This window comes from Lutjanus erythropterus, chromosome 7 (genome assembly GCF_056507025.1).
Source record: "Lutjanus erythropterus isolate fLutEry1 chromosome 7, fLutEry1.hap2, whole genome shotgun sequence".
Classification (NCBI taxonomy): domain Eukaryota; kingdom Metazoa; phylum Chordata; class Actinopteri; order Lutjaniformes; family Lutjanidae; genus Lutjanus; species Lutjanus erythropterus.
The window spans coordinates 28,605,425-28,617,677 of record NC_139323.1 but is presented as its reverse complement, the minus strand read 5'-3'; the positions used below and the strand labels follow the sequence as shown (position 1 = coordinate 28,617,677).

At 39.7% G+C, this 12,253-nt stretch overlaps 1 protein-coding gene across 1 annotated transcript in view; it reads left to right on the top strand.

Annotated features, from left to right (window-relative positions):
• Window positions 1–211: 211 nt before the first annotated feature.
• The window catches only part of cep350 (centrosomal protein 350), a 43,200-nt gene continuing 31,158 nt past the window's right edge, over window positions 212–12,253 (top strand). Inside the window, exons 1-9 of the mRNA XM_084723473.1 lie at window positions 212–540; window positions 3,319–3,407; window positions 4,937–4,980; window positions 5,281–5,389; window positions 5,482–5,647; window positions 6,850–7,511; window positions 7,604–7,717; window positions 9,385–9,525; window positions 11,747–11,863. Coding sequence (XP_084579599.1) covers window positions 3,332–3,407; window positions 4,937–4,980; window positions 5,281–5,389; window positions 5,482–5,647; window positions 6,850–7,511; window positions 7,604–7,717; window positions 9,385–9,525; window positions 11,747–11,863 — 1,429 coding nt within the window. The 5' untranslated portion in view covers window positions 212–540; window positions 3,319–3,331. The remainder of the gene's footprint in view (window positions 541–3,318; window positions 3,408–4,936; window positions 4,981–5,280; window positions 5,390–5,481; window positions 5,648–6,849; window positions 7,512–7,603; window positions 7,718–9,384; window positions 9,526–11,746; window positions 11,864–12,253) is intronic.

The window sequence follows — 12,253 nt, the reverse complement described above, 5'->3', positions numbered from 1 at the left end:
GCTGTGGATAAGATTTGAGTAAATTGAGGGAAAAATTACGCTTGGTTAAGGTATCGTGCTTTGGATTAAAATGTTCACTCTCGTGAGATCTCTCGATATTTCACATGTCTGAGGTTCTCTTCAAGACACAACCCGGGGGTGGGGCTTTCCTAGCGTTTGACGTGGTCCAACACTCGCGATATTTCGGTGTCTCAGTTACCTACCCGTCTTGGATACCCTAGTTTCACCGTTGAGAAACATCAACATAGTAACCCGGGAAAGCTAACCCTAGAGGCGGGTAGTTTCTTCTTTCTGGGAATCTCACAGCTGATCTGGATATTTTGTTACCTGGACAAACGCTGAGACAAGAACAATGGCTGCATGCCGCTAGAAAAAGTTGCTAGCTTAGTTGGCACAACTGTTAGCTAGCATTGGTCTGCTAACGTTAGCTGGCTAACGTTAGCAAACAGACAGCTGACCGAAACTGAAGAAGTCCGGAGAAGTTTGGATTTTCTGATCAAGAGGACATCGGCATGAATGTGGACATCTAGACACCTAAAGGTATATGTTCTCCCTCTCCGAAAAGGTGTTTAGCTTAGTTAATTCGTGACTTTCCTGTTCGCTAGCGTTAACATTAACTCTCTCGAGTTGGCGGCGGCTCCGACTATTCTCTGGACCGCAGACTTTTTGATATAAGTCATCTTGAAGTCAGGCGATAAAATGAGATATAGACATTATTTTGTCTGTAGAACGACTGTACTAGAAAAACAAACATGTTTGCTTAAAAGCTGTGGCTTTTTAACACTAGTTAGTTTTTTATACAAAAAAAATGGTAATACTGTGGCAATTCTCGCTCGAGAGTAGAAGATTAACGATGATTGTGTTGTCCGATTGTAAGAGTGAGCAATTCCCGGACAGGGTGTTTCAGTCGCAGCCTTTGACAACGGTCATTTCTCGACTGTGACGTGGGGAGTTAGATGGCTATCACTTTTTGTTTTATTTCGTATTATTATCGCGTATTATATTGTAAGAACAGCACTGTCGTTCACACGCCAACGACAGATTGGCTGTTGAAATGCCCCTTTACAGGTCTATAAGTCTTATCAGTGTGAAACCACCTATTTCAGGCTGTCAGTGTTTTACAAACTAATGGTCAAAATATTAAATCACTGAACAGAAGGCGAACTTTCCGGGGACCTGTCAGGAGACAAAAAGGCGATGTTAGGCGGATGTAAAGTACATAAAACATGGCTTACTACAGTGGAGTGAGAGTCATTAAAGTTAAAGCCAATACAACCCATGTAAAGTCAAAGATGGCATATTATGTCTTCTTCTCTCAACGTCCTGCTAAGCAGCCTTTTGCACAGTAGTGACACGTGTGGTCAGAAACTATATTGCAACAGTCGTTGTCTTACATGAGTGTTTTTGTCATGTATCGTCCACCTACAGATGGCAGCACCGAACGGCTATTGCTAAGCAACGCTTCGGTGGGTGAGCGAAGAAGAAATTATGCGCCATCTTGGATTTTTCAGGGCTGCATTTGTTTTCATGGAAATCATCCGCACTACTTCGGGAAAACTATGTTTTTGTCACTTAACACTCGCCCTACATCATATTTATTTGCCCTGAAAGGTCGCCGATGAGTTAACCTTTCTTCCGACAAGTGTTTCACTTCGTTACACGTTTGTTCATGAACTTTATAAGCACTAAATTCCTGAGTTGGTTGGGCTCGGTATGACAGCAATACAGGACCGATGTACGGTGCTGTAATCTCGGGTCAAGCCTGACGTTTGTAGACTCTTTGGTTCTTAATTCGAATTAATCAGCTGGTTACGGGGGCTAAAATTGCCTCTAGGTTAGTCGTAAACGTTAAGATCACTACTAACGCTTAGTTAACTTGTAACAGAGATATGTTTCATGTTATGCTGGCGTGCGCACTTTTCAGTTCAAGTTACAACTCTTGACAAAAGTAGCTAACGTCAGCTAAAAACATTAGTTCCTTTTATGAAGTTACGCAGTTTGTCGGTTACTCATTTTAACCTCTTCTGGTTCTCCTATCATAAATCTTGGATTCAGTCTCATCTGGAAACACATTATCAGGAAAGACACAGACCATTGTATCTAGTCTGATTAGTAAACATAATTTAAGTCATACTGTCTTCACTGTTCATTTGAGCTCATAATCACTCATCAGTGTATGGCCATGTGTTAGTCAAGAGGGCTGCTATTACTAAAAAAATCTGTTGATATAGAAGCAGGGGTGAATCTAGTTTCCTTCCTGGTAGCGACTTGAGTCTGAAGTGTTAGTCTAGGGTGGTGTCACGTGATTGTAAAGGCATGACTCCTGAACTACTCCTTATGACTCAAGGAGTATTAAATACCAGTACAAAACAACCAATAAAGAGCTAACTAACTTGGCTAGACTAGAGCTGAACATTACATTTAAATATTGCTTAAATCACAACATGGCCAATTGCAATGTCCAAACAGCAGGAGTTACAATTTATAATGCTAAAATATGTAGCAGTATACCATTATAAATTTAGCAATGTGGCACTACAGAGATGCCCTGGCCTACAAATAATTTCCCCCATACGTAGAACACACACACACACACACACACCAAACAATGATATATATATATCATCGACTTATCAAAGTGGCTACCTTTATGGGAGTAGTGCCTGTGTTTGACCAGACTCTACACTTATGATTACAGGCGTGTTAAGTAAACATCACATTGCTGACATGTGACAACTTTTGCTTACCTTCCCTAATGGAAATCCTTTGAGGAATGTTGTGTTGTCCAACCTGTTTTAAATGGCAGGCTGACATTATTCTGCTGTTGACAAGCTGTTATAATAGTTATATATGGTATACTAGGTAGATTAATTAGCCATATACACTGTATTAATCTACATAGTATACCATATATAACCATTTATATATGGTATACTAGGTAGATTAATTAGCTATATACACTGTATTAATTATGAATTTTATTGTTTTATTGTTCACATGTCAGACATGGATTGCAGCTTGCCATCTTGACTTTGGTCTCTAAGGCATGCTTCTGCCCAAGTCATTTTCTTGTTTGACAATGCTTGATGCATTATGTCTCTGAATGTTATTCCTTGTTCTGGATTTAGTTCACATTTTTGGTGTTAGTTCCCAATTTGCTGGTATGTTACAGCATTTGTGTCCAGATTGTGTATACTGTGTTTTCAGTAAACTAGAGCAGAAACTTTTTTGTCATGCTGTTTTGATCTCTTTTATGTCACTTTTGCTTTCACTCACTATTGGTTTTCTTTTATTACCTGTGTCTGATCTTGGCTGCAGGTGATTGGGAGATATGAGGAGCAGCAGGAGGACTGAGGCGTCTGTTAAAACCTCTGCTCAGCAGCTCACAGATCTCAACATTGGCACAGGTGTGTTTACGTGTTTGTTTTTACAATTATATTAAATTTAGTGTTGCCAGTCAATTAAAAGATTTAATCACGATTAATCACATGACTGTTTGTAGTTAATCGTGATTAATTGCCAAATTAATTGCACATTTTTTATTTATTGAAAATATACCTTAAAGGGATATTTCAATTCAAGTGTTTAAAGTGTAATTCAAATGTAACTATTAAATCAAATGCGTTAACCAAAAACAATAAGAAATATTGTCCAGAAACCTTCACAGGCACTGCATTTGGGAAAAAAATGCTCCAATAATAACATGACAAACCCAAGTCCATCAGGCACAGATAAGCATATTGACCTGCTCAATTTAACACTAAGGCCAAAACGCACTAAAAACCTGAATAGAAAAGTCAGTTGAAGATTTAAAATTCCGACACCACAGAACCAATGGTATTTTAGGAAAAAATTGCTATTTATATGTATCTGTTTATTTATTTAGTATTATTGTTGTTAATAATACTTTATTTCTTTACTAAAATACTGAGAAAAAATCCTCATCCTTATTCAGCTCAGTCTATATAATGATGAAACGGTGCGTGATACTCATGTTTTTGTATTAATGCAGCAGGATCATTTACATCAGTGTGACAGTTTGCATCAGTGAGGATGTTTTAGACCACAGCAAACTGCACACTAACACACACTGAGGAGATGAAGAGTGAGAGACAGAGTCTGGATTCTTCATCATGACTTACAATAATACAGCAAAGTGACAAATGTTTTGTGGAGGAGACGAGCATCTGTCTGTTTGGCCTTTGCAGCAACAGATATTTTTATCTGTGGTTTTTAAACCATAGAACTGTACAGTAACTTCAGGATTCACCATCAGTAAAGTTTTTATACTGGTCGGCCCTTCACACACTCGCTCCTCTCCCTCCCTCCTCTCTGCAGTGCATCTCTCCTCCCTCATAGTTATGATCAATCAGCATGAAGTAATTAAGTATTTAAAAGTACACAAATTGGACTTGGAGTAAAAAAAAATCACACACCACAGAGCTGTACAGTAACATTATGATTCATGATCATAAAATGTTTTTATATCAATTTGACACATCTGTCCATATTCATATGTTTTCTTCCTCTGTCTCTGCTGTGAGTCAGCCTTATTTTCACTTTTACCTGGTTTCATGTGGAGCTGCAGCTCGACCAGCACTCACTCATCTCCCTCCTCCCATACTTCTGTTTCTTTGCATTGAGCCAGTTGTCTAAAAAGACAAGCCTCTTTACATTATCAGGTGACAGGGAAGCTCGCTTCTGATTCAAACTGTGGGTCAGGCCAGTATAACAGAACCTGCGTTAATTGTGCGTCCAAAAAATTAGTGGCATTAAAAGGAATTTGCATTAATGCATTATTAACACGTTAACTTTGACAGCCCTAATTAAATTATTTGAATTGTCAAAGTCATAATTTGAATGTGTCTAGGGATTGTTTACATAGCAAAATGTTCTTGATATTGCCTCTTATCGTGAATTTTATTGTCTTTCTCAGAGCTGACAACTGCATGGAAAAGTTTGGCTCAGTCCAAAGCTGCTGTAAGTACACCAACAGTTTCCTAATTATTGACTTTGTTTGATTATTTAAAGTGGTCAAAACCCAAGCAAAACGTTTGTTTTATATACTCTAGTACAAGTGGTTTTGGAGTTTTGACTTCTTTAGCCCTTTTCCCTTCTCTGTGCAACTTGGAAGTAGGTTCCAGAAACCCCTTCTCTGTTCCTTTGTTTGTCTGTCAGCTTCTCAGACAGAATTAATCTTTTCATAAAAGTAATGAAATAAAGTCTGCAACATGTAACAATGATGACAATGAGACTGATGTGTGCATTCTTCCTCTGTAGTTGCGGCATATAGAAAACCGTTTAGAGGCAGTTCCAGGGACAGGGGTTCTCCTGGATTCTGTCATGGACCCTCCCAAGAAGAAATCCTCCAGGACAGTACGCTGCAGGGGTGAGTTATTGCAAAGTGTAAAGCTACATTTTACAAATATCGTGACGACTAGTTAAACTATGAACTGCATAACATTACTCTCCCTATTTCAGATGGTCAACAAGCTGATGACAATGCAGGCTCATCAAAGCGCAGGGGGCGTAGTCATCAGAGTCCAGAAAAGAGCAGCTCTCGCAGCCCACTGAGAAATACCACCCAGGACAGCAATGTCCGCAGGAACAACACTGTGGAGTTCAGGGAGCCGCCGGCCTCCTACAGGTACAAATTCTGCACTGAAATGCATTCATGAACCATCTTTAGCCACCTCTCTCTAGGTACATTGTTATATTTGGATAGAAGGATATGCTGTCACACCTAAGACTGGATATCTGTGGTTGGTGCTTTCGAATACTGACAAAATCGCCTTTTTCCAAATTGTATACAAAAGATGAAACTAAAATTATACCCAAAAGCACACTGCTTTTTATTGAACCTGCATGCCAAAACAATCTTATAAATATTTTAAATGACATAAAAATGGTAGTAATCTAGTCATACAATGTAGAGTGACAGGGGAAAAGAAAGTGTTTATCCCCCAACTGAGCGGTGATATTTTCATTGTATTTACTGAGTCAGTTCATTGTTTTGACTTGATACACCAGGAGAGCTCTTTCACCTAAATAACAGTCAGTCCTCAATGCTCTTTACTCCGCACGACTCATTCAGCGACCATATGTTCTTGACATCCCTCTGAATACCTCGTACCTGAATAGCTCACATGCTTAAATAGCTCAAGGCTCCAGTGTTTGCAATGATAGTAAAAAAGAGCACATTTACAGTAAATTATATAAGTATTTGAATTTTAACAATTAAAGGTTGTATTGTTTCCTGATATTTTTTTAATAACAATACATAAAATGACAAATTACAGTAATGGGGGTGGGGCATTGAAGGGGTGTGTGGATTACCAAGGGAGTGAAACAAAGCTGATTGACTATGATCTATGTCAGAAATAAACAAAAAAGACTTTGCTCATGCTATTATGCTAAACACTAAAATTTAACTTTTGAATCCTTTTTTATCTGTTGCCATCAGAGCTATTACATGTTTAAGCAAGAAATATCTTGGCATTTTAATTTCTGAAGTATTTTTGTTTGTGTTATCACCAGCCACTGTATACAATAGTGCTTGATATTCAGATCACTTTTTTATGCTATTATACAAAGAGAACCACTAACAATCTTGGTCAGTCAGTGAGGACAAGATTTGAATGACCAAGATTTTACAAAATTCCACATTTAATTTTAATCAGTGTTGTACATTTGTTATAGTTCTTATTGTTAAACTCTGTCTTGAGTGACTCCGTCTATACTCTTTGACCACCAATAAATGCGCTCTTCTGTACACTCAGTGAGTGGTAAATTAAGAGTAAATCATCTGAAATCCCCCTCCTGATCCCATGTAATCTGGTTTGTCTCCAGAGAGGCCACCCCTCCACCACAACCCTCCTCTCAGCTGGAGGCCTGCAGTCTGCAGTCAGTGCCAGGGTCTTCGCACCCGTCCTCTCCGCCACCATCAGATCCTCTGCTCAGCCAGCTGGTCTACCAGAGAGACACCAGGGACAAACAGACGGACAGGGACCTGGACAGCACACACTCCTCGGCTCTGGAGAGCACAGAGGTCCGCTACCTCAATGACCAGCCAGCATTGGTCACACTGAGGGCTACTGGACAGCAGTCACATCTCACAGGTGTTGGAGTCCCTGCAAGGGAGGGGGCTGAGGAGGACAGCACTCCCAAAGCACAACCTGGCATGGATGGCCAAGAGTCAGGCGGATTTCTAGCTCCAGCCCCAGGCTCCATACGTCGAGGGGAGAGCAGTCCCTCCACCAGCCCTGGCTCAGCTTCCCAGCGGTTGGAGAACCTAAGGCGACATCAGCCCGATGATAAGCTGGAGAAGCTCAAAGAGCGCATTCGCAGGCAGCGACAACATCTGGAGGAGGCTGCAGAGAAAGAGAAGCTGCTGGGTTTTCTGGAACAGCCTGTTATAGCAGCTGTAGGGAGTAATAATGCTGGTACAAGCAACATGCCCACAGCCAAAATACGTAAAGTAGCAGCTGCACCGCCTGCACCTATATACAAAGGTACCATCAGTGTAGGATCTATCCCCAAATGAAGTTTTCTTATTTGTTTGACCTGTCATGCGAGCTTCAATCTTCAATCCTTTTACTTTCAGGTTTCAACACTACTGAGACAAAGATCCGGACTCCTGATGGTAAAGTTTGGAAGGAGGAGGAGTTTCATAACCTCAGCAGAGAAATATACAGAGACCTGTCACGACAATTTGCTGGTAAGCGAAGGACACAAATATTTTTTTCTTGTTTCTGTCATTCTGTAATTGTAACATTTTCTGTCATGGTCAGGATGTCAGATGTTTTTTTCATGTATATTTTGAGATCAGCTTGTATATACAATTCTGATCAGTTTTGTGTGGTAAATGGCAGTGATTGATGATCTCTGACATGTTGCATATATGATCTCTGTAGTGTAAAAAAATAATGATTCATTGATACATATTGATTCTTAGCATTTCAGATGGTTTCAATAGTCATTTTCTGCAGTATTGATACATTGGTACCAGCTGCACTTTGTTGCGTTCTCTTCTTTCCAGTTTGACTTATTAGAAACTTTATTTCATTTCTAAGATTAATTAATTAGATGATTTACTCATTTTAAAAGTGTGATTTAACAAGAAAAAACAACTAATGTTTCTAAAAGGTTAATTTTTTTTATCATTGTAAAGCCTCATTATATTTATCTTGTTCTAATGATTTTAATCCTCTCTTAATGTTGTGTTAAGTTTTTCCTGTGGTATTGAAAATAGTATTGAATATAGATATTTTTCAAGTATTGTATTGAAGTTTGTTCCACGGTCTAAGACCCTATAGCAGTGCTACATAGCCTGTGGCCCACTGACCAAATCTGGCCCCCAATAGGGTACTGGGTAGGGCTGGACGATATGTTAAAATGTTCCAGCTGACCATCAGCAATTGGCGATATTTTTGATGCCCCGTTTTGATCACAATAAATCCTTATTATATATCCGTCCAAATGCCCAACCTTAGTGCTGGGTGCCCCTCCAACCATGTTCTAATTTACAATGAAAATAAATTGATTCACATGTTTTTTCTCCAGGAAGGAGGGACAAATATGGCAGTTTTGTATGATAGGATAAATTATGCTTTGTCCTTCATGCTGTATGTGTAGAAGGAATCAGAAATAGCACTATGTCAGACAAAACAGGTATTAGCTGAAGAGGAACAAAAGTTGCACAGAAATTGGAATAATTCTGATGCCATACATGTGTATTTCATACTGAAAGAGCTTAAATATGCTGTTAATTCTGGTAGGAGCAGTTTGTTTGAATCATTCCAACATTTGAGTGATTGCATGATGTAAGATTTTCCAGCTATGTTTAGTGTGGTATAAACTCCTTCAAATTTTACAAAAGCATTCACAACTAAAATGCAGTTACAGTTATTAAACACATTCATGTATCTTTTGCTTGTTTATTAACTGGCCCTTAATGTCCTGTCATTTTGCAAAAGTGGCCCCCAGGCAAAGCAAGTTGGATATCCCCACCCTGTGGCATCGAGTATAGAGAGCTGTCTGAAACTGCATTAGCAAGCTAATGATTGCACATGAATGCATGGCAGCATCTGCAAGGAAAACAGTTTACTGTTAGATTAGAGAATCTAAATCTATTTGGATGCGCTGCTCAGAAATTCTCTATGGCAAACAGAGAATTGTATTGATCAGCCAGAAGCACAAACCAATTTTGTAGCCGCTGTTTTCCACAGAGGAGTTACATATGTCAACTGTTGCACAAAAAAACATGATTCAAACGTCATTGATTTTTGACACAGCCTACTGACATCTTTTGATCTGATTTAAAGAAATGTGTGTCAGCTTGTGTTCCTTTGTGGTTTATTCTCTCACTGTGTCTCCTGTGCACAGAGAGCACCAGATCCAGGCAGCAGCAGCAGCAGCAGCATCAGCGGGAACAGAGAGCAGACAGGTCCAAGGAGAGAAGGCCTCCCAAACCAGTCAGGAAGGTTCATAGAGCTGCCCCTTCCTCTGACCTAGATGCAAAACCAGGTATAATAATCCTCTTTTATGTGAGAGGGCCAACCCACCCTCTGATCTATTTTTAATTAGTGACAGTGGGAAAGCTAAGCATGTGGAACAGTCTGGCAGGATTTTATCAGGGGTCAGTGCACACGGTCCAAAACCACGAGCCTCAAATGTTGGACAATCAGTGTGCTTAGAAGGTTTTTCTCAACTGGCTTCGCTACTCTTGTGTCTGGCCTTCTTAAGTCAGCTGTATTTCTTATCCATGTTTATGACTTTGTTTATTTCTGTGAACATTTAATGCACGTCTTTACATGCAAGCTAATCATAATCAAAACAAAACAAAATAATCCAAATATGAATTCTTTCATTTGAATCCAAATGATTTAATGTCATAAATGCCTCAAACAGATGGCACCGCCAGCGTTTGGTGTGTTCTTTCCATCTGCTCAGTTTTCCCATGGTCGACCTGTGTGTGTTCCAGAACATGAACCAGATACATTGCAGCCTTCTGAGGCTGCGTTAAGATTTTAATCCCTAAAGAAATGTCCAGTATGTGTGACATGCACTTTGTAGTGACAAGTAGCATACAGACACCAACATATAGGATTTATTGCTACATACTGCTGTAACCTGGGTATATCAGACTTCTGACAGCTGAGAAAACTCCGCCCTCCACAATGAGGCCTCCAAAGGCATATGTGAACTTGATTGCTGGCTATCTGTATATCTCTGTGTAGATCTGGGCACAAGTAAAGGCATTTATTAGATACATAACAATGTTGCTTTGACATGATCATCTTGATAGATCATTCAGTCTCATTGCAAAAACAATTAAATATGCAGAACAAGATTGAAAGCTAACTGTAAAATATACCTCTCCGGTGTTCTAGCTCTTGTTCACTCTGTGCCTCATGTCTAATAGTGTTTCTTCAAACTTTTGTGCTGTTTCTCAAGCCTGGCTGGTCTCTGTTTCGTGCTGGTACAGCACTATAAATAGCCCTCTGAAATCTGCGGCCAGGTTCAGTTGGCTCATCCGCCGAGTACAAACAGCTGCTTGGTTAGTGGATGTACAGCTTCATTACCAGGAACTGCTCTTCAGTAGAATACGGTTATAGTGAAAAGTGCTTTCGACATTATTCAAAGTAAAGAGACACTTGTGTTGAAAATGGAATTTCTTAATGCTCTGAGCACCACAAATGTAATTCTACTCGCACTCATTCTTGTGCGCTGGTGGCAGATAACTGAGGAGAAGAGATGGACAGGGAAAACTGTGAAATAAAAAGAAATGTATCTGCCTGATAGTTACTAAGCCATTCTTGTTTATAACAGCTGACCAGCGCTCCATGAACTACTTAATGTCTCTGTGGGTGATGGTATAAAGTATTCACCCTCATCTCGCAAATTATTTAGACACTAAATGAGAACATGAGAGCAACCACTGCCTTTTGAGAAGATGAACTGCATCACCCCGTTACCTGCTGATAACTCTAACGTTTACGCACTGTAGATTGTCTGGGTGCTGCACTGCCCTCACAGCTCAGTTCCACTCTTTTCGTGCTGTCAACTTCATGTTAATTGACATTTAGACAATCAATTTTTGACATTTATCAATCGATTCAGAATATTCCAGGTCTGCATTGCATTGCATCTAAGAATCACATGTTCCCCCCACCACTGTCTAAAATACAGTAATCTGATTTTGAGGCCTTCAATGCCTTAAATACAATTTTGACAGATCTTAAAAATTGATTTAATATGAAATTAATGTTACTTTTATAAAGTTGCAGTAACTTCTATTTGCTTTCAAATGTCTTTGGGGGAAAAATGTATTGATCCTCTTGACTACTGCAAAATGAAACCAGTAATGACCTAATAACCACTAATGCAGACTGTCTACTTTTTTGCTAGCATGAATGTGAAATAGGTCTTACATTGCATTCATAATGGTCTTTAAAATATCTTAAAAAGTCTTAAATTTAACATGTTGAAACTTGCAGAAACCCTGATAAAAGTAAATGTGGTCAGGCTATAGAGTGGAGGTGGTGGTCTATCAAATGTTTTCCTCATATTTCCTCTCTCTAAGCTGCATGTGTATTTATGTTAAAGTGAGTGAGTCTGTTCTGGTTGTGGCATGTCTGCCTTTAAGTGCTGCTTACAAATGCAATCATGTCCCATGAACTATGTTGAATTGCAATGCTCTTTTCACTGGCAGCATCTAAGGTGTTAATGTTCTGTTTCTCTGCAGTAATCAGTCCAGCATCGTGGCGTGAGGGCCAAAAGCTGGTCAAGATGGTACTGGGTCCAGCTCCCAAGCTGCCCAGGGAGGACAGGCCCCAGCCAGCTGATGGACTGAGCAGAACAGGTGGGACCTAGAGACCTGCTGTTAACCCTCATTACCCTCCTATACATTCCACCACTCCCCTGCCTTATATTACTATGTCAGTCCTTTTCATGATGCCGACTTAGCTGCCTAAAATTCAGTGGTCTCCCACTAGTGATTTCCCCAATGGTTCTCTTGCACCTTTGTCATAGTGTAATTAACCAGTGTGTCAGGAGGTAGAAACAGAAACAGAAACAGAAATGGTGATTAGCTCTCTACTAGACTTTAAAGAACCACTCGAGAATGTGTCAGCTTGATGTCAAATATTTCTTCTCTGCTGAATCAGAAGTGTAAATTAGGTTTTACTCTTGACTTTCTACCCAACTCCTCCATCTCCTTTCTGACCTTGTGTGTGTCCTCATTTTACTTTTG